Source organism: Wyeomyia smithii, chromosome 2 (assembly GCF_029784165.1).
Source record: "Wyeomyia smithii strain HCP4-BCI-WySm-NY-G18 chromosome 2, ASM2978416v1, whole genome shotgun sequence".
Classification (NCBI taxonomy): Eukaryota; Metazoa; Arthropoda; class Insecta; order Diptera; family Culicidae; genus Wyeomyia; species Wyeomyia smithii.
Genome location: NC_073695.1, coordinates 116,831,454 through 116,855,090, shown reverse-complemented (window position 1 = coordinate 116,855,090; position 23,637 = coordinate 116,831,454). Strand labels below are relative to the sequence as shown.

At 36.1% G+C, this 23,637-nt stretch overlaps 1 protein-coding gene across 4 annotated transcripts in view; it reads left to right on the top strand.

Moving 5' to 3' along the window:
- Positions 1-21,108, top strand: part of LOC129723613 (cilia- and flagella-associated protein 410) — a 36,568-nt gene extending 15,460 nt beyond the window's left edge. The window contains exons 3-10 of one of the 4 annotated variants that reach the window (XM_055677939.1): positions 14,158-14,266; positions 14,322-14,597; positions 14,820-14,951; positions 16,149-16,247; positions 18,347-18,436; positions 19,454-19,749; positions 19,823-19,916; positions 19,975-21,108. In XM_055677939.1, coding sequence (XP_055533914.1) covers positions 14,158-14,266; positions 14,322-14,597; positions 14,820-14,951; positions 16,149-16,247; positions 18,347-18,436; positions 19,454-19,749; positions 19,823-19,916; positions 19,975-20,085 — 1,207 coding nt within the window. In that variant the 3' untranslated portion in view covers positions 20,086-21,108. The remainder of the gene's footprint in view (positions 1-14,157; positions 14,267-14,321; positions 14,598-14,819; positions 14,952-16,148; positions 16,248-18,346; positions 18,437-19,453; positions 19,750-19,822; positions 19,917-19,974) is intronic. The other 3 variants (XM_055677941.1, XM_055677940.1, XM_055677942.1) reach the window with 3 other exon arrangements.
- The last annotated feature ends 2,529 nt before the right edge of the window (positions 21,109-23,637 follow it).

The following is a 23,637-nucleotide window of genomic DNA, read 5'->3' as shown; positions in this document are numbered from 1 at the left end:
ACATTGAACAAACTCAGCTGTTAACAGCGTAGTAACATGACACGCAAACCAGCTTGCAATGTCGGCAATTTTAAATGAGACTCGCCGAGACTGAGGTGCGGCTATCTGATCACTTTTACTTTGCACAACCAACCGCACAATCACGTGATACGCTTCAGTGCGATAAAAATTATATCAAGCATCGTAGCACCGTTGGCAAAAGTTGATTAGGATCGGTAACGTGCTTCTATGCCAGCGAAGTGAATAAATTTGTTATAGTGATGACTTCCACCAAGGGAAATTTTCTACGTGCTAGAAGAATTGTGTTTGTTCATCAGTAATTCCTGTTCCTGCTGACCGTTTCTCTTTGAGGAAATTTGCAACCTTTTTTCACCACTTTGCTCACTGCTGATTAAGTACTGTTAGCAACAAATTTTGAAAAAATTTGAAAAAATGCAATTGTGGTCATAATTATCTGAGACAAAAGAGTAGCAATCTAAACATATTAATCCTTGCACATCGCAAAACGTCAAAGAAAAACATAATAGGAACTTTTTAAAGTTTTCAATGAAATGGAAAGTCTGTAAAAAGCTTTTTAGTCCCTACTTTGGGTCTCTGCACGACTAAACGGTCTCGGAATGCTCAGTTGATGACTGAATAGCAAAGAAAAGTGCTAAACCCCAGGTTCTTAGTAGGAACTGAGCAGTTCCACAAAAATGCCCTGTTTTAATTCTTTTTTTAATTATCATTTTTGATTTGGCTGAAACTTTGCATAGACTTTCTATGGGCAAAAAGATGCCGTTTTGTGCTATTGGTTCAATTTTGTGGAACACGACTCATTTTTGAGAAGCTATTGAAAATGCTATTTTGAGAAGGTATTGATGATTACAAATATCTTCAGGGCCAAAACGGTTTGTTTGATCGGGGTGACCTCTCCGGCAAAGTTGTCTTTCTGAAAAAAAATACACTCTAGATAATAATAATTTTTTTGAAAAAAAGTTGAAAGAAAATTAAATCAATTAATTATCTAAACAGGCTACTCTTTTTAAAAACTATTTTTTTTATGAAAACTACGAAATATTACCTAAACAATACAACCGGTTCGATCATGAGATATCAGGGAACAAAAAGTTATTGAAAAAAAAAACGTAGGGCACATTTTTTCGGGGACGGGACACGAGGCATATGGACGCTAGGCATATGGATGTTAGGCATAGTATGCTAGGCATACAGACGCGAGGCATAATGGATGTGAGGCATAATGGATACGAGGCATATTGCCACAAGGCATAACGGACGCGAGGCCGAATGGACACAAGGCCGAATGGACGCGGGGCCGAATGGACGCGAGGCCGAATGTACGCGAGGCCGAATGGACGCGAGGCCGAATGGACGCGAGGCCGAATGGACGAAAGGCCGAATGGACGCGAGGCCGAATGCGATGTTGTACGATCGCATGAGATCCAATTATGTAGTTCAGGTGTAAATATATTCCTAAAGAGTTTAAGTTGGGTATAATACTTTTCTTGAAATCATGCGGCGAAGACACATAATCGAGGGCAAGGAAACAAGGCGGCACTAAGCCGCCGTGGTTTCCGCAGTCCGAGCCGGCCGCCGACCCGCCGTCGGAAGCGGCGGCCTCTCGCACCCAAACGACTGATCTACTGGTTTGCTAGGTTTACTCAAACAGAGTTTTCTTCCCTTAGTTAAGTCCGAACGAGCGGTAGCGAGTAAGGACAGCATTCGCTCGAACAGCGAGTCGGCCGAAGGCGAAAGAGGTCTGTGATGATGATGACGATAATAAAATATTTCGCATGTCTTCCCCTTAGCCTTGTGTCCATTCGGCCTTGTATCCATTCGGCCATGTATCCATTCGGCCTTGTATCCATTCGGCCATGTATCCATTCGGCCTCGCGTTCATTCGGCCTCGCGTCCATTCGGCCTCGCGTCCATTCGGCCTCGCGTCCATTCGGCCTCGCGTCCATTCGGCCTCGCGTCCATTCGGCCTCGCGTCCATTCGGCCTCGCGTCCATTCGGCCTCGCGTCCATTCGGCCTCGCGTCCATTCGGCCTCGCGTCCATTCGGCCTCGCGTCCATTCGGCCTCGCGTCCATTCGGCCTCGCATCCATTCGGCCTCGCGTCCATATGCCTCGTGTCCGTATGCCTGCCGTCCATTATGCCTAGGGTACTATGCCTCGCGTCTGTATGCTTAACGGGCTGTCATCCATTTTTTCATGGCAGAAAAAAGTTATTATCTACAACTTTTGCGAATGGTCAGAATTTGCGTTATGGTCAGAATTCGAAAAAACGGATCACTAAAAATTGCAATGTCTAATTTTTTCAAATAAATATTGAAAATTTGGAGAGTTTCACGCGGGAAGATGATTTTCCAATTTGTATTGTATTTGAGTAAGTTTTCAAGTTGCTATTGTCATTTGAAATTTAGCTGGTCTTCAAAAAATTCTTTTTAAATAGACATATCTTTTGATTGCATTACTAATGCATTGCGGCACCAACTTTGAAAACATAACACTAACTCGAAATTTCGTCAAAAATACTTGTGATTTTTTTCAGATTTTTCAGTGCTCCAGAACATAATTTTTCAACATATAGTTTTAAATTTTTATTATATCCTGTAATAAAAAGCGCTGTTTTTGAATATATTTGTGTTAGTTGAATTCGCGTTGATAATAAAATTGACTAATGAAAAAGACATTACATTCATGGTATAATGTTTGTTTAAGCTGTAATCTGATACTGAAAAGCTTAAACAAAAAAAAAACAAGATTTAGATATTTCCGTTTAAAACACAAAATATTCATATGATTATTCTTGAACTTCGCTGTTTAAAAAACGGGTCTCCTCCTAGCCATAGTTTGGTAACTTCAAGCCTCTCAACAAGCGATCTGTACACCGCCAACGAACGGTGGCATCAAAGAGAAGAGAATAATTAAATCAAAAGCAATTTGTTACTGTATGAAGCATCTATGATTGTTGATGGAGATATAAATTCATAGTGACTTCCATTTATTGCAATACCGTTATATCACATGCTATCTCACCTTTTCAGTTACAAAATCACCACGTATGTTATGAAAACACACCATAAAAATGTATTTGTTTTAAAATATTGTTTTTACAATTACATAAGCCTTAAATCAAAAACTAAGGACTTATTAATAAACTCCATTATTGCTTGATGCTTGTTGGTTTCACTATCACTGGTGATGAATGAAACATATAGGAACAACGCAGTTGGGATGTTAACTGCAAAGCCGGATCATCACTGCTTTCATACCCATATTTGGGCGACATTGTTGCCTTTTATTTCTCTGCCAAGGAATGTTTTGGTCCTTGTCACAACATGTATAACGTATTGTTTTTAACAAGAATGTTAAACTTTGTGTTGTAGCAATGAAACGTTTACTATGTTACACGAAATGAAAATTAATCTGAAGTTTGTGTAACTATTTTGTTAAAGAGTGCTCTACATAAATCAAGGCTTCTTCAGTGTTCTATCATATTTTGTAATTCATAAAATAGAAATTTTAAATCCTGAATCGATCAATTTCATCAATTATCATATACATAGTGATTGTATGAGTAGAGCTCATTAAACTTGCACTACTTTTTCCGTGTTTATGAGTCGGACTATCACCAAATAGCAAATTCATTGTAGGTACATATAACCGAAATTCAATATCAACTGGACAGCAGTGAATGTGATTAACCCACATTCACGCCTGCCCTGCTATACGTAGGCTACCAAAGGTTGACTTTGGGCTAGTTTGCAGTGCTTGCATACTCTGTTTTGCTTTCGTTTCTAAACGGCGCTAGTTCTAGGTACTGATTCAATAAAGGAATAAATATATACCACGACCTTCGGCATAATAATTGTGTTTCTACTCATTTTATTGTGTGTGAGCAACTCTTCCGACGTTCACACCGCATCGATTATAGGAGTGTACCATTCATCAGAAGGTGGCCAGAACCACAAAGTCTGTTATGGTGGTAGGTAATATAAGGTCAATAACTTATTAAATATTCACGTCATATGTTGTTTGGAAGAGCCTAACCTTTGTAATATTTGCAGGAACAAGCTATACGTAGTTCAAATAATGGCCGGATATTATCTTTTGTTTCGAAATATCTACTAAATACGGAACAATACGAAATGGAAAATGAATAATTGGAAATAAATCTAGCAGGCAAATCAGCAAGAAAAGATTAAGTTTAGTTTCAAGCCAGATGATGATGACCACTGAGCAATTCCACACTACTTCGCAAATCGATCCTGATCGATCAATTCCGATTTTGCTGAAACTTAACACAGTTGTTCCTTTCCGAGAAAGAGTTCATTTTATAATATCAGTTCTTCATGTAGACTCACGACTGCTGTTTCAAAAGGGCCTATCCGAAAATGTGACTGATGAATAAAATATTTTATATCCGTTCTTAAAAAAAATAGTACACTATTTTTTTGCTGGGCCTAATTTTCCAAATGGTCACAATTTATTAAATATCTCTAAAGTACCTTTTTTAAAAATCTACACATAATCATAATCTGATTGATTATAGTACAAAAACAACGCGTTGGATTATTATGGTATAAAAACAACGGATTGTCTTAGCGATAGTTTTTTAACATTGTAAAGTGTAGCTAGAATAAAACACCCAAAAAAAGTTCAAAATACTCAAATGTTCATAACTTTTATGTTTTTCATTTTACCATTATCGAATTGTGACAGATAGTAGTACATATTGTCATCTTCAACATGTAAAAAACAGATTTCTATGAATCTATACATGCTAGAATAAATCTTTGACCTTCTTTGTATTCAGAAGACGTTACTCTAAAAAAGTAGAGCTTGAAAATCGAAGAGCCACGTTGAAACTTACTTACTTGGGTGAATTAAAACTCGGTTTTCTCAAAATGTGTGTATGCCAAAATAAATATTTCTTCGCGTATGGTTTCAGGAGACCTTATTTCAAAAATGTAGAGCCTAAAACTTGAAGTACGATCATGTTATTTGAATTTCTATGAAAATTCGTAGTTATGTTATTTTGTACTGAAATAATTTAAAAACTCCAAAATTCACTCTCACATACCATATTTCATCTACCTGACATGATTTGATACATGGAGCAATTGGTATGTATGAGAATTCCCAGTGTTTGCTCAATCGGTTGTGGAAATGCTGAGTACGACCACTTTAAAAAAACCAAATTCATCCACCTAGCGGTGAGACCCAGCCTTTCTCATTCAAACTTATTATATGTTGAAATAGATTTACACGGTTTAAGAGAAAAAATACTCTTCGAAAATTTCTGCTGGTTTCATTTTCCACTCCAAATAAGAAATTTCTGATAGCCAACAGCACAACTATACCGAATATTCAAAACCTAACATTCACACACATATGAGCATACATTAAAACATACATATGCAAATACCATGAAATAAATATGTTTCAAATACATCACGCGAAAAATCCAGATGACTACTTCGGGTTGCCGGAATACATTCTAAAATGGCCAAACTTTCAGTTTCTGGAAAACAACTTAAGATGACCAAATATCATCTATTATGAGTAGAGACAGTGGTAATTCGCGGCAAAAAAATTCAAAATTCGCGGGTGGCAAAATAGAAAATATTCAAATATCGCGGTCATTTCGCGGCAACTTAAATAAAGAGATTTTTTAAAGAAAAAAATAAGACACAACTGTTTTATTTATTTTTTATGCGGTAATTTATCCGTACGATATTTTTTTTGCTTTATTACTAATTCAAAGTACATGCTTTATCAAATTGTTTTTAGGGCTATTGCAATGTTGGCAGGCACGTATTATTTCAGTTATATTGGCTCACGTTGCGTTCCGTATCTATCGAGTTTCCGGAAAGACGGAAATATTTCATTAAAAACCAGGAAAGTTCAAGAAAACGTCCGCGAATCGAATTAAATTATAAAACCAATCTCACTGTCGGATATAAAAAAAAATGCTTGCTTGTACGCCCTCAGTTCATCTCGCAATTTGAATTTTGTCCTATCATGTAGGTTTCCAAAATCATTGATCCAAGTGAATCTATCAGCCGAATCTTTCGAAGACAATTCAACTCAGGTTAACAAAATCGCGTTGTAAGTAAGCGATTTAGTACTGTTTTATCTTTTCGGTTTCGTAGAAAAATGCGTCGCGCTGCTATCTGGGTGCCCATTAATATTCAACTTTGCCCGTCTAGCTGGTTTTCATGAATTTCGCAGGTTTCAAATCGAAATGTTTCATAATTGACATAGAATGGTGCTGTTTTCCATTACTTTCGCGGCATTTCGCGGGTTTTAGTGAATTTCGCGGCCGATGCTGGATTTCGCGAGATTCGCGGCTTCCGCGAAATCGCGATTTACCACTGTCCCTAATTATGAGTATTGCGGAGGCGTTACACCCAGAGGCCAGAAATCAACTTAGGACGCCATTTTAAATTTCTAGATACATAGTAGCTTCCGATTTCTGGAAAACAACCTTGAAGGGACAAACATTACCCAATGTTTTTCGGGAACATTATCCCGGGCTCGCGAGCCGGGTGTAAATCCATATTTCACTTTGAAACTCGATTTTGCAGCTTCCGGTTTCTGGAAAACATCCTTAATTTGTCAAATACAATACAATGGGGGTATATCCACTATTTGGGTACTAGAATATTGATGTTATATATAAAGTAATAATTTAGGTATAGTATGTGATATTTGACATAATATCTGTGCTAAAGAAAAAGTGAAATGAGAGAAATGACTTGTTGTTTTTGACAAATTTTGACGTTAAGTGTTCACGCGTACATGAGAAAAGGAAAAGATTCAATAGTTGATGGTTCCCTGCCTCATCCTCCGAACAGAGTTTCAGCTTAACAATGATTATATTAGATTAGTTTAGTGAAGGAATTTCAACTAACTTTAGTTAACTTAGCATTAACTTGATGCACAGAATTAATAATCCGAACAAATAACACTCCGCACAAGAGGTTTTTTCCAACCTACGTAGGTTGCACGAGGCATCATATAATATCATATAATATGTGAGCATCAAATTGAAAATACGAAATGTAGATATTTTGCCACATCATTTTACTGGTAAATTCTTCGATTTGTTTCGCTGCTCATTTTGCGAACAAAACATCATACGAGCGTATCACTTTGTCTGCTCACTAACACGAATGGAGACACATTAAACTATGTAAATGTAAACATTGAGTTGTGTGTGTGATATTTATAGTTACTCTTTGATACAATACTCGAACCAGCCACTTCCACTTCTCACTCAAATATTATCCGAAATATTGCTAAATAGCAGCGATAATAATTTTGGCCAGGTTTTTACTCGAGTTACTCCTCTGTGCAGCGCCAAAACTAAAAGTTTGATTACAATGAAATTCAATAGCAGCCTAAGCGGCAAATAGACTCTTCATTTGACACTAAGATAGGAAGAATCAGTCAGCCCATCTCTGAGAAAAGTGAGTGCGAAAAAAAAGGTGCCAATGCACACGTACACACCCACACACATACACACATGTACACCTATACATGCATACATGCAGAAAATGCTCGATTCGTTGAACTGAGTCGAGTAGTATATGACATTCGGCCACTTTTCTACCTTTTAATTAGCCAGTGATCGTTAGGAGAAAGTCAATATGTTTACTTTCATTATGTGATTTCACATTTTTATGAGCAACGGACAAGGTTACAATCCGGTTACAATGAAATTCAATAGCAACCTATGGGGCAATTGGACCTTTCATTTGACACTAATTTTGTGAAAATCGGTTCAGCCATCTTTGAGAAAAATGAGTGAGTTTAAACAACCTCAGGATAACTTTTATTTACATAACTTATTAAACATATGTTCAATCATTACGAAATTTAAAAGTTAAGGGTTTTAGAGACAGCCCGATCATTCGAAACCAGTTTTATTGAAATCGGTTATGTGGTTTCTGAGATATTGATGTTTCGTGATTTTAATATTTTGATACATAACCTCTAAACTAAAAATCCGATTACAATAAAATTCAATACCAACCTTTGCAATTAATTTTATGAAAATTGGTCCAGCCATCTCTGAGAAAAGCGAGTGAGAAAAAAGAGTTGCACACACACACACATACACACATACATACATACATACAGAAAATGCTCAGTTCGTCGAAAGGGGTCGAGTGCTATATGACATTCGGCCATTGGGTCTCGGGTCTTTACGAGCTAGGTAAGGCAGATTGATTAGTGCCCAAACCAAACTGAATGTGTAATAAGAGCTATCTTATCTGTGTGATGCACGAAGATTTAATGGATTCATGATCTTGTAACAGCGTCCAACGAAACGTTTCACACTTTTAGCACGGTCGATGTGACTGATTTCTAATTGCGTGAAAGCTTATTCACAGTTTTGTATCTTGTAAAACTTTCTACTATCATGAATGTATTCAGTTACATACGTATGTAGAACTTCACAGTTATTTGTTTCATTAACTGTCACCATCATGTGACGGTTGATTTTTTTCAGCAGTTGATGTGCTGTCTTCTTGATTTTTTCTTGACATTTCTCTTATTGCCGCACAACATTCGTCTTTCAATGCACTGGTGAGCGTTAAAATTATTGCAAGGGAGATTTAAAAAAAAACAAAGACTTCAATGCAAAATGCCGATCTTGGAATAATACTGAAAACAAATTTAATGAAAACATGCTGTTCAATAATTAGCTCGACTGGATTTTTGATACCCTCTGGCCTTATATAATCATTTGAGTTAATCTTAAATTATCATTCAAGTTAATCTTCAATCGCAAGCCGGTATATTTTTTTATAAGGGGGCTTGTTAGTAGTTTAAGTATTCATGATAAATATTAGTAAATAATGAGTATGTGTGTCCAATCACAAATGATGACTTCTCAACACTATTAGAAAAAATTGTAATTTTAATTGTTAGGATTTGTTTGCTTTCGCAATTAGGACTTATCATTCGTAGGGATTTAAACCTACTTGTCAAGAAAGGGAAGTAAACTTACAACTAACTTAATTGCTAAATTATTAGCTATAATGACACGAAGACTTTTTCCTTTTACGGAAATGCTTGTGTCATCGCAGAACAATGACTTTGTGCATCCTGGAGGTAAAGCAGGAAGATCTGAAGTAAAAATGTTGTACAGGACTGGACCCAAGACTGAACCTTGAGGCACACCTGCTCTGACAGGAAATCTAGCTATTGAAAAATTTCACTAAAAATTCCATTGTTCTCTCAGGGAGATCTTTGATTAATATGTTGAAGATTCCATCGTCACCAGGTGCTTTCATATTTTTGAAATTTTCAATAATTGATTTAATTTCATCCAAGTTCGTTTCAATTATTTCTGCAGGTAAAAATTTCTGGGAAGAAATTGAATCAAATTGACGTGTGGCTTCATTTTCAAATTGACTCACAAAATTTAAATTTGAATTATGAACAATCTCAAACTGCTGAGCAAGTCTTTGAGCTTTTTGTTCATTGGATGCAAGAAAACGTTCACCATCTTTTAAAACTGATATAGGCTTTGAAGGTTTTTTAAGTATCTTCGACAGCTTCTAAAAGGGTTTTGAATATGGTTTCAATTTTAGTCTCAAAATTATGATTTCTCATAAGAGTAAATCTATGTTTAATCTCTTTCTGTAAATCTTTATAAATAGTTTTAAAAACAGGGTCACAAGAACGTTGGTATTGACGTCTGCGGACATTTTTCAAACGAATTAGAAGTTGAAGAGTCTTTGGAACAGAACAATTCCTGGCAACAATGATTGCACATTTTTGGGCTTCTAAAGCGGCATCAATATTCACGTTCGAAATTACTCTCAATCAAGCCGGTATTTAAAATCAACTTTGTGTGATATATTTGAAGTCCTTAAGTAGTATCAAACTTTATCGAAGAGGGCATTATTCAGGCTCAAAAACTGTGACAACACATTCTCAGCACGGCGGCTCGTCGCTAGCTATGCTAGCGAGTCTGGGAGTTCAATGCAACACTCGGGAAGCTTTCCTGCCTCAACAAAGTTAAATTACTTTGGGTAAATAGCTTAAGATTTTTTTTGTAATCATGAACTCCAAGCCGCCGTGCAAGATTGTTAGTAGAACCACAAATTTTGTATTGAATTTTTTTTTTTGCATATGGTTGAACCTTTTGATAAATGCATGCATATGGCCAAACCTATCGACTGACGAGGAGACTCCCTTAATTTTAGACGGTTCTTATCTGCCGTTCCTTTGATTCGATTATACGGCTCTGCCAGTTCATCGTTTGTCTCTGATGATAATTTTGAGCTATGAACTAGGTACAACCGTGTTAGATTATCACGCACTCTGGCATTTCGCCAATCATTCGTTCAAAAGGAGAACAAAATGTTTACCGGTTGTCATCCGCTCAGCTGAATAGCTTAAACAGTTATATACATATAAAGACATAACAAATTATTTTGCCGTTCCGTATTATTATAGTGTAACATGCAACACACTCTACTCATGCTCAAATAGCTAAGCAATGTTCTATCATTATTTTCCAGTGGCCTTTCGAACTTACCGTTTTGCACACGTTCAGTGTTTCATTTATGTTTATCCGTATCCGTACGTACGTTTGAATACATAAACCTACGGTGGGTGGTTCCGGCGAATCAAGGTTATGGTTCGCAGACTATTTTGAAGTCGAAGCAGATCGTGTCAAGACAATTCATCATTTGAAATGGATTTCGCTTCGTTCAAGGGTTGTGTTAGAAATAAATTGCCACTTTATTTTTATTCTCGACTCTCCTATTACATGCAAAGATTGCCCTCCTAGGTGCCTTGGCTGTTTGATGAAACTATTTTTCATGAATTAACATAATTTTGATATAATTAATATTTAATCACTCTTATGGCATAAGTAATCAATTATGCCTTTTTTATATCGATACTGCCTCTAGCCAACCGCGTAGGGGATTTGTGGGTACAATAAACAAAGGTGGTAAAATGGACATCTGTTTATATGTCGATACTAGTACTAGTACTAGTCATCTTTGTTTTATTGTAAAATAGTTTTTTGTAAAAGTTTTTGTGTTAATATCTGTACTTAAACTACCATCCAGTATAGTTGTTCGAATGATTTTTTTGCTATATTTAATTATTTTCAATAATACGTGGTTTGCCGGTAGAATGAACAGCCCATGGTGGTGGTAAAAAAAATGTGCAAATTTCCCTTTTAAATTCTGAATGCTTCATGTTTAAATCAGAAAAACGCAATGGTAAACCTGGACCAATGAACAGATGACCGCGGCTAAAAAACAGTCCGTAAAACATGTTTCCGCCATTTCCCAGTTTCTTGCGGATAAGGTCATATTTTGTAATTAATTCTACGAAAAACGGTGAAAATAAACTGTTGATGAATGCGTGTGTTATGTGTTATGGAACAACAATTCACTACCAGTGAAGCGATAAATAACTTCCACGTCCAAGTATTACCCAAAGAACTCTTTTTAAAAAAGTTCAAGAAAACTTTGAAAAATACTTTATTACAGCATTTCTACTTATTATTTGTATTAACCATTAGTGGCCTAGTTGATGTGCGCGATCGGCTCATGGTTTCAGGGTTTAATTGTGGAGAAAATAGAGAAATGGCTTAGGGTGTTTTTTTTAATGATCCCTTCCCTTAACAAACAACTGTTTCACAAGATGTCCCTTATATTAGATACCTACAATATACTTCAAATGCTTACCGAAAAGGGTTTAACAATTTCATTTGCTTTATACGTTACCATGACTATCATCTATTGTAATCTGAACGAAATATTTACGAAAACATCCAAACATATTTTGAATTCGTCGAGCAAGTAACTTAGAACCCATACTGGTTGTTCTTCAATGATGTATGTTATATAGTATTGTTTCGTCATAATATGAATGTCCTGAAGCTATTTCGCTTAATCCGTTATATGATATTATTGAGAATGTTATGTTCGTAATTATTCATTTTTCTATTGAGGCACCAAGCACGCCGGCATTCCATTCTGAAATAAATGAATAGAAAATTTTTTTCGGCATGTCATTTCCAGTCCGCTGAAACTTATCACAATTGTTCCTTTTTGACAATGACGTCATTTAATGATTACTAAGTATTTTAATCAACCGCTTACAACAACCCCTTCTGGAGTCTCCTTAACCACAGAAAAAATTTACTGAATTCAGAAAGATCAGCCAGGTTCCAAAAACATTCGCTTTAAAGTATACCGATAGCGGCCCCTTCGTCAGATAGCGCTCCCATCGCAGACACCAGAAATCCATGGGAACATACTGGAATCAACATTTTGATTTGCAATCTATATTTTCGAGTATCACTACCTGTGCTTTTTTTCATTAATATTTTTGTGAAACCTTTGACCGCTTTGAGGTGTTCCCGATGTACGATCGAGCTGAAATTTTCCATGGGAACTTTTTTCGAGAGGACGAAACTTTTGAGCCCTACCGCTAAACGATATTCGAAAAATTGATTTTTGTTGGCACTCTACTATATATGTATGAGTAAGCTCTATAAGTCCTTCATAAAAAAATCTTTCAACTTTTGCTTCTTAGTAGCGCTATAGTTAGAGAAATGTAAATAAATGTAACGAAATGAAATCATCACCCATAATTCCGCTTAAGTTCAACATCAAATAATCGCTGGTGAAATTATCCAAATAATATGTAGGCAGACGCTTGTAAAACAATTGTCGCTGTCTTGATGCACATTTCATGGTCATGGACGGAATCATAGGCGGTAGCAGTAATAGTTGGCAGTTTACAGTTAGCCTTCAAAGCCATCAACTCGACTTCAACTGCACGCGCAAATTAATGACCACGACGTATCCACCCATTTTGTGTTGTATTGTCGGTTCGTTTCGAGAAAAAAAAACAGCATTCACCCAGGAGCGGTTGATTACCTTTTTGCCTTTCCATCTTAAAAAAAATACATAAATCTACCGCAAAACAAATTTTTATTATAGCTTTGTAAAACTCAAGTACCCACCTGTCGCTTGAGTAACAGTAATATGGGTACTCTTTAGATTGTTTATAACGTCACCGATCACCGCGTTTCATTACAGCAACGGCTCTCCTGGGATTCAACGCTGTAATGATGATTTATTAACAAACAACACCTTTTTCATGAGAGATTACAATTGGGCAATATTATTGAATAAATAATCTCCGTTGAACACAGTCGGATATTCACTATCGGAAAGAAATTCAATTAAGATTCAGAAAATTGGTATAGAAATGCTTATTTTCTACTTATACCTAGGTGTATAGAAACTAGATCTTGAGACATACCTGCGAAACCTTTGTTTAATTGTCTTTTATACGTAAGATTTTACCACATTTAATTAATCCCAACCTTAGGCCTTAGCTTTTTGGTGTGTGGAATCCAAATTGTACGCTTCGTTGCACCACTATATGGAAGTTATACACCAATCTAGGACACTGAAACAACAATAGATTTGAATCCGAACAAGCTAACAGCACAAACGAAAACAACAAGTAGAAAAAAAACCCCGGTATATCTTTGATGCATAGATACCGCTCACCTTAATTAATGATAAATTCCGCCAATTACTACAATAGACTTAACTTTGGTAAAGTTAGATCTGAAACTATACAAACAGGTCCGGTAGCGGAAACAACGTATGACTGATTTATTTTATTACCCAACAAACAATAAAAGTATTGTTGAATTAATGGTTCCGGCACATTAATTATTCACGAACTTGCTCAGGGCAGATAAATCTTTATGTTAGTATATACGTTAGAAAATATCTTAGTTTTTCCAGATCTTTTCGTAAGTTTTCTAATACACTGGGGTCGCTTTTTACGCGGTTGGTTGTACCGCATTTAAAAGATTAGATTAGATATATTCATACTAAACTTATTTGATACCGCGTGCAAACAATCTTCCGAATCGAGCAAAAATAATCCGCGTTATTGTAAAAATATCACGTTCAACAAAACGCATACAAACAACCCGCGTAAAAAGCGACCCCAGTGTATTAGTGTGGCTACTTAATATCATTTAATGTTGATGTTGATATACAGTACTGTTGTTTTTGTTTTATTAAAAGAAACCTACCTAACAATCCTAACATGAATTTTTTTATATCCTACTTTCTAGCGTCAATCGGATAAGCACATTGGCAGATTTCGAAAACTGCTTGAATCTGCAAGAGTTATATCTCAGGAAAAATAACCTCACCGAAATAGACGAATTGGTGTACCTTCAGGTGACAAAAATTATCCTGTTTCTGAACTTGTTTGGCTTATTGATACCATTTTCAGAATCTTCCGAAGCTGAAATACCTCTGGTTGGAAGAGAACCCGTTAGTGGACACCGCTGGACCAAGCTATCGACAAATCGTTCTCCGTGCGTTGCCAAATCTCAAAAAACTAGACAATGTAGATGTTACCCCCGAAGAAGTAGCTGATGCAATGCGATCACCAATCACTCAACATCAAACGCGACATGAAGCTTACGAGGATACGGCATCCCCTTCAAATAATCAACCGCAATCTTCGCAGCACCAACCGTACCGGAATCAGAGTCCTGTTATCGAGGTAAAAACCGCAAAAGCAATATCTTTGCAGTGATAGTTTCAGCTGTGTTTAGGCAAAACTATAAATATTAATATCTGTATTGTGTAGATTCATAGTGTTCAATCGTAATGTTTCTTTCCATATGTCATGTCACTAATTGAATGTCGATACTAAAATACAACCTCTGTACTAACAAACTTCCAATCGAAACACATCTCCATTGTCCTGTGGCCCCGTCGTTAGCAACCGCAATCAACAACACCATCGTCATCTGCGCCTATGTTGCCATCGCAACAGATGAGTCCGGAAAACACCGAGTCGGAGTGCATCAGTGATCCGGCTGATCGCAACTCCCTACCATCTTCTCCATTGCAGGTAAACTTCATTTTGCTTTAGGCTATAAATCCCCGCACTCGCTTTATGTGCATTTCTGCAAAAACCAACTAACAATATCATTCTGCTCATGCCATACACCAAGCTTCACATATATCGTAGGAGTAATATTCTGTGCATTTTGAAATGCTAGCATGCGGAAGCTTTACTGTTTTTTCCTTAACTTCATGTCGTTGAATGTTTATTGATTTGTGGAACACATTCTTACTGCAGTTGTTTCATTCTAGCTTGAAAAAGATGTCTCTTGGATTCTGCTCTGCTCTTTGTCGTTTTTATAATATAATGTATTTAGCAGTAATCCTTTCCAAGAGAATTATTTTGACTCAACAATTTCTCCTGAGTTTTTGATAGAATCCTACTTCAGAGTAGTAGATTAGTAAAAGTAAAGGAATAAAGTGTAAGTTTTGAAAATTTTAACAATTCACGTTTTAACCCATTCCCCACGGGTGATGCCATATAAACATATAAACTTTGATAACAGCTTAGCAACTATACTTGAAATTTCTAACGATGAAAATATTCTAAACAGTTAGAGAACAGATTGATCTTCAACATGCAATATAGTTTGTGCCAATTATGCATGCGGTTGCTGAGTAATAAGAGATTGAATGTCATTTTTCGATGTAAAAACTGATTTCCCTCCGCGGGGAACGGGATAATTATATATATTAACTGCAGTTTAATGCAAATTATTTTTGATAAATCATTTTATCAAAATTCATTAGAATTTCAAATATGCTGCGCACGCATGCTTGTTATTCGTGTGTGTGTTCATCATATGACACAATCATTGGTTAGAATACGTGAGCTGTTCTAAATGACAAATTACTGCAATAATAACTTCTTTTCAAAAAGTGCTAATAATTACAAACAATTGTTTCTTTTACAAATTTTTAATATCGCTATTTGTCATTTGAATATGTTGTGGTTTTGAGAATAAGATTTTTCATAATTGTACAGACACATTGACACATTGAAAGAAAACAAATGAATTGGGATATATATTGAAGTTTAAAGAAACTGATCTCAAGTTTCGCAGGGTTTTATCATAAGAAAATACAAAAAAAATACTTATATAATCTCTTGACTGTTTACAATCTATATGTTTATTTTATTTTATTTTTATTTATTTTTGCTTTCCACCTTTTATTGGCATATACACCCAAAACACACCATCAGCGAAGTCCTTTGAATCGAGACAGTTACTCTCCTCCACCACAAACTCCGCATGCTCCGCACTACTCCAGTAATCACCGAGGTCCTTATCACCAATATGACGTAAGCGCACATGTCAAATGCATTTATATTTTAACTAGACTAGATTAGCCATGGTTATAATGAAGCAAAGGACACCGATTTGCGTTTTAAATAAACATAAATCTTTACCCAAGGTCTAATTGGAAATCATATAAGTTCAATATGCTCAAACCTGTCCTAGTCAAAAAATGAAAAAATATTGTCATCTAGTTTTGAAAACTTGTTGCTAGCTCCCAGATATATTAATTTATCTGAAAACATTGATGTATGTACATTGATTGTGAAATGATTAGTGTTTATTAGTGGATAACGTTCGTCAATCTCTTTTTACCTGAAATTAGAATATACCTATCAATAAATGAACAACATAAGACAGTTTCATGATCACCAGTAAATGAACAACAAAAGGCGATTCTGTGTCTATTTTTATTTCTTTGGTTTTCGATCGCAGAGCATTATTGCACACTTTTTGATGTATGCACGCTCACGTAAATACACCACAACAGTTGCTGTTATAGACCGTTCCGATAATTATAAATACACTTACGATCAACCGTCATTTCAAATAACGTGCAGTATTCAACCAAACGTTGGCTGCGTCCTGTTGTTTACATCCAAAAGAAACAGATGCTGTCATTTTTTCTAACATTTAGTGCGAAATTTTGAAAATGCGTGGCCTTTCTCCCGAGCAAAGAAAGCGAATTGTGCACAAATGGGGCACCGTGAGTGGTCTTTCTATAAGAAAATTAGTCAGAGAAGAAGGTATAATGTCGGAGCAGTTCAAACCGCATTGCGGAAGTATTGTGAAGAGTGCACATTTACTGATGCCCCAAGACGTGGTAGAAAACCCGGGCCTGTAAATCCCACAATGGACAAAAAGGTTACGAAATACTACAAGCGGCATCCTTCAGTATCAGTACGAGATGTGGCGAGAAAGCTTGGAACCTCGACGAGTAACGTTATGCGTGCAAGGGAAGAATGGGTATGCAGACCCGTCGGAAGCAGAAGCAGCCAAAACGAAATCCAAAACAAGCTGAATCTGTGGAACCGAGAGCTCGGAAGCTTTATGACAAACTTCTGACCAAAAAAATGGGGTGTGTTATCATGGATGACGAAACCTACATAAAACTGGACTATAAGACTCTGCCAGGACAGCAATTTTATACATCACCGAAGGGAAAGGATGTCCCTGGACCAGTGAAAGCCATTTACACCGAAAAATTCGGTAAGAAGGTAATGGTTTGGCAGGCCATTTGTGAATGTGGGAAAATATCTCGTCCATTTATTACGAATGACACAATGAATGGTAAAATTTACGTGAAAGATTGTTTGCAGAAAATGTTACCCATGGTTAAGCAGCATAACAATCCTCCAATCTTTTGGCCCGATCTTGCTTCCTGCCATTACTCTAAGGATGCACTAGGGTGGTATAAAACAAATAATGTCACATGTGTCCCAAAGGAGATGAATCCTCCAAACTGCCATGAAATTCGCCCTATTGAAACTTTTTGGGCTTTGACCACGGCGAAGCTGAAGAAATATGTCAAACCAGCGGACAATGTTGAAAAATTTAAAAAAGATTGGCTTGAAGTGGTAAAAATGGTCGGAGAACACACTGTGCAAAAGCTTATGAGTAGTGTTAAGAGAAAAGTTAGAGAACTCGCGAATCCTACGAAAAATAATCCCAACTTGAATTGAAACTGAAAAGAAAACACTTATTATCTATATTTCAGAATAAAATGACCCGAAAAATCCTGTATTTTTGGTTTTATTCAAGAAAGAAGATGTATTTATAATTTTCGGAACAGTCTATAGGTGTATTATATTTGATCACCATTCTCAATCACTTAAATTGTAGAATATTCAAGAAAAAACCAACAATACGTTTTGTATGTAGTTTTAAATAAGACCTTCCACTGTTGTTAGTTTTTTTTTTAATAAACGTTCTGATGACGCATGTCTATGATAAGTCCTGCAAGACCTCCTCATAAAATTCGAATCATCCCGTTCCTGAGTTAAAAATTATTTCCAAACCAATCTGCTGATGTATTTTGAATTGTCATTCAGAATTACTATTGATCGGTAAATTTTCATGATGTCCAATTGTGTTTTTAATGCAGAGATCGCCTGGCTCGGATCAAGATAGTCCCATCTCCGGCTACAGAGAAAGGGTTCCAATAGCACCAAGTATTTCAACACATTCGATGAAGGTAAATAGCAGATGGATAATCAGTTTCTTCCTCATTAGAAATAACTTGATTCAAAAAATTAACAATAATGTAATAATAATTGAGTTGCCGTTACATTTTTTTTTTTCATTTGATGATAATACCCTCCGACCCCCCATACCCCCTCCTTCAGAAATGTCAAAACTCAGGAGGGGAATAAATAAAAATGCATAATAATATCACTTTTTAAACAGCGTATAAGCTTAGTTCTCTCAGTTGGTCTCGAGGTACGATGCTGGCCTACAAGCCAGTCGTCGTAGGTTCGAGTCTTGACTCGAGAGAGACTGTTAGTGTCAGTAGGATCGTAGCGCTAGCCCCGCAATTATCCTGTACACTAAAAACTGTTGGCTGCGGAGTGTAGAATAAACAGAAGGAAGCACAGCACAAAGGCTTTGCTTTGCTTTTTTTATATGCTTAGTTTAACAAAAAACAACTCCAACGGCAGTGAGAGTGTTGTCAAAAGGCGAGTCAAATGAATAATAATAATAATATTAATATGTTATTTTTGAACATCCATTTGCCTGCAAGTTACGAACGTCGTAACTTGCATACAAATTTGTATCAAAATATCTTCTGTTTTCTTCTCAGGTTTTTTTTTCGCTAACTAACGAAACCAACTTTATATAGCTTGAGAGTATTTCGAAAATATTTAATATCTGAAAAATCTGAACACAATTTATTATAAGTATTTTTAAAATGTAGGAAAGTGTATATTGATTAACAGATCTTACATTATATTAATAAAACGTAGGATTTTGCATTTGCATATAAAAAACTCCAGTTACACATAATTTGCTATTCGAGTGAAATGTTCACTTACATTTATTCTGTGACATATACTTGATGTATTCGAAATAATCGTTAATTGATAATAATGGTAAAACAATTGTCTACCATTCATAATGTCATTAAAAAAGCCTTTATTCAAGCTTTACTAACTTAGTAAAAAAAAGTTTGAAAATCAATTACCTTCACAAATTTCATATCACAAATTTCTAGGAATATTGTCAATCCGACTATCAGCGACAAAACCCTCCCGCACATTATCGTCACAGTCAGCTAGACCTGACGGAGTGGGACGAAAGCAGTCAGAATCCGCATCATATGAACAACAACAACGGACATTCGTCGAACCACGCAAGCACCTATCACCATCCGCCACCTGCCCACCCGAATCGACGCAGCATTGGCGGAAATAGTGAACGGGACCTGTATCAATATCGCAATGGTAACACTAAAGGTCCTGATCCGCGAGATGAATGGGAAGATGTGGACCGGCGGAGAAACGAAAACAGGTAATTTATATCTAAAAGTTGACCGTAGTTTTTGATTGAGATTAAACAATTCTCGTTTCTTTTTGTTTTGCAGGCGCTCTGATTCAAAATTCAACGACAACGCTAGCGTCATATCCAATGCTGTTTTGAATCATTTTGCCGGCGTTCATCGGAGGCCTGTAAACAGGGTAAGTGTATATAAGATAACCCTTACTTCAAAATGATTCCTCACAAGTTTGATTTTAGAATTCCAACTTGCTATCTGCCACACTTTGTTTAGTGAAGGAACTGGACTATCCTAGTTTGGAGGTTGTTGAGCACGCAGTTCGCTGTCGTATTGACGAGCTTGCTGAATAAAGCAGCCTTTTGGAACGTCCTTGTTGGTTGTTAAAATATCAATTTCGCACTCTAACAGCTTCAATATTCAACTATGCAGCATGAGATCAAACTGTGGTATTTTTTTGTTTTTCTTTATAGATATTTAGTTATTTGTTTACCGTCTCGATACGTACTGCTTTAAAAATTATACAGCTGGTTATAAACATAAATTCAAATACTTTCTTAACTGTGGAAGCAGGGAACAGAAACGGCTCTGAGATATTATATATTTGTAATACAATATTTTCTGATTACAAAAAACAATAACTTAACTAAGTTGTGATTCGTAAGAAGTGAAAAAAAAGACTTAAGCATCCACATCCATGTCAGCATGAGAAGTGATGGAAATAAACGATAATAGCCCAGATAGATCAAGAACAACAATATAAAAACAAAAATCTGCCAATTTCGTTATCAAACATAGTAATAAAGTAACTGTTTTATAAAACTAACACCTTCTAGGAAGACTCGTTTAATAACTAGAAGTTGGTATGCTTGTAATAATGAATTCAAAAGCAGAGAGCACTGCCTCGCTGCCTTCTAGGTTCTTTTCTTATCAGCTTTAGTGTAACGGAATAGCATTTTTAAAATATTTTGAAGCTTTGAAATCAGTCCAATGTGAGTACAAACGTAGATGGATGCAATAAATTGTAGGAACACAATATTGCATATCTCACGAAAGGTACGTTACGTTACGTATTGTATGTTGCGTTACGACTATAAATTAAACAAGAAAATAGTGGGATAAAAAGCGTGCAACATTGCTTTCAAGTTTGTTTCGGACTAACGCGACACCTGTTCCTCAAGTTGTGCAATTACGAAGAGTTATGCAAAATCGTCCAGAATTAATTTTATTGTATACTTAGTTTGCAATATCAATAGTACCAGTTTCGTTATTGCGATTATTGGAGTAAGAAAAGTTTTTAATGTTGAGCAATGTAGTTAGTATGCAAAGTAATTGCAAATGTATTTAATACAATTTAATAAATAACTACTAACAAACCCATTATCTTTCAATTTAATATCACTTTTACACTAATACTACGATCTGATCTTCCATTGTAAAGCATTCAGCAAGTTTTCGACATCAACGTTTAAGAGTATAAACGTAGTCTTTACATTGATGAATAAGTTACTCTTTAAAATTAAATCAGATGAAATGATCCTACTGTTGAGATGTGGTACCGAAGTCGGCGAATCCGCCCAACGTCCCCCAGCTGCGTCCCATCGAGAATCTCTGGGCAAACTTGAAGCGCAAGATCTCTTCCAACAATTTTGTCGCGAAAACGGAGGAGGAATTATTAAAAAAACGAAGAAAGAGCTCAAAAACATCCTACTCACATGTTTTCGTCCGCCATGGCGAATGTTTCGGTTAACTGCCGGAAGGCCGCACGCAAGGACGTAATATTTTTTTTCAAGGAAGCTAACATGATCACCTTCCATGGGAAATTTATCCAACTCAATTATCTGTCTTAATTTTTTCTTCATCACCATCTGAAAAACGTTCATTTTTTTACCGCAAACGGTAATCGAGTCTATATATGATCGAGTTCAACCTAAATATGAGTACAGTGACGTTTCGATTACACCACGATAAAAAAAATTTCGCGTCATATATTTGAAACATACTTATTTTATGTTGTTTGCATGTGTGAATATGAACATACGTACGTGTTTGAATGTTATGTTTTAAATGTTCGGTATAGTTTCACTGCTGGCTACCAAAAATTTGTTATTTAGAGTGATAAATATATCCAGTAAATATTATCAAGGTGTATTTTTTTCTGAAACTTGAAGCACAGACTAACAGATATAACACCTCGAACAAATCTTCAATAACTGCATGTGTCAAATAGGGAACTACAAAATATGTATGGGATTGCATGACAGCGCCCCAGACGGTGTTGTCGCGTGATGACTATTATCCGATTGGGAATTTGAAATGATCGTTTTTTGTGGCGATGGAGCTAGGATCCAGTGTTACGTCTGTTAGTCTGTGCTTGTAGTGTTCGTGCAATTCTATTTATACAAATACTAAGTTTGAATAAGAAAGGCTGTGTCTCACCGCTAGGTGGATTAATTTAGGTTTTTTGTTGAGCAATATGATAACGATGAAAGAATATATCGCGTTAGTAAACAGTAAGTTTTGTATTTTTGATCAAAAATGCATTCTGAATACGAAACTTCCGAACGATCGAAGCCAAAAAACACAATCGTTGTACCACAGACTAACAGACAAAACGAGTCGAACAAATTTTCAATAAAATCATCGTTTGGATGATTCCAGTACTTTACGCCATCTGCTGTCGTGTTCGCGTTGCGTCATGTATTTCGACATCAGCGCCAGCGTTACTGCATGTGTCAAATGGGGAACTACAAAATATGTATGATATTGCATGACAGCGCCCCAGACGACGTTTTCGCGCTGATGACTCTTATGGTAAAACCACAGACTAACAGACGTAACACTGGAACCTAGCTCCATCGCCACAAAAAACGTTCATTTCAAATTTTCAATCGAATAACAGACATCGCGCGAAAACGTCGTCTGGGGCGCTGTCATGCAATCACATACATATTTTTCAGTTCCCCATTTGACACATGCAGTAACGCTGGCGCTGATGTCGAAATACATGACGCAGCGCGAACACGACAGCAGATGGTGCTAGTGTTACTAACGTAAAGTACTGGAATCATCCAAACGATGATTTTATTGAAAATTTGTTCGACGTGTTATGTCTGTTAGTCTGTGGTAAAACCCTTTACTTAAATACTAATTGAATTATGTTTTCAGGTATAGTGCCAAAATCCATTAAATTTATGGAATATGCAAGGTTTGTTTCAAACACACGGGCTAATAAAAGATGAAACCTAACAAAAATTCGATTAACTACGCTAGTTGATCTGGCAAATAATATATCAGGATGTTTCTTTCGAGTAACAGCTATCATATTTTTTGACATAGATAAAAACATGCATTATACTTCTATTTTCTTGGATGACATATGTTGTATGTGTTGATACACTACTCAATTTATTGTCTCAATGTCATTGCATTTTTAATGTTGTATCTGCTAGTGTACAAATTTTGATTTCTACATAACAATTTGCAGTTATATATCCTTATTCAAAGTCTACTTGCCGCAAGATATAGAATTTACGTAATCACTAATGATTAGTACCCTATCTTGTGATGTCTGATGAGAACAATCGAAATTTATGCTTTCCTAATGCATTATCGACATTTGGGGTTTACTGTAAACCAGCGCTTATTCATTCAAACCACGATATTATAAGCAACTATAGTAATGGTATCTGCAGATATTATACGATAATGTTATTGAACTATATGGATCTTTAACGTTATTTATTGTCACTTACAGCAGGTTCTCAATCGATGTTAATCGAATCGCCCAAGTTATATTCAATTTTGCGGTTGATGTTACTAGATTATTAGATTTCCAGGATTGTACCATATAAACATAACGTTGTCATTTGTTTCGATTATTGAAATCAGAATTCTATCTTCAA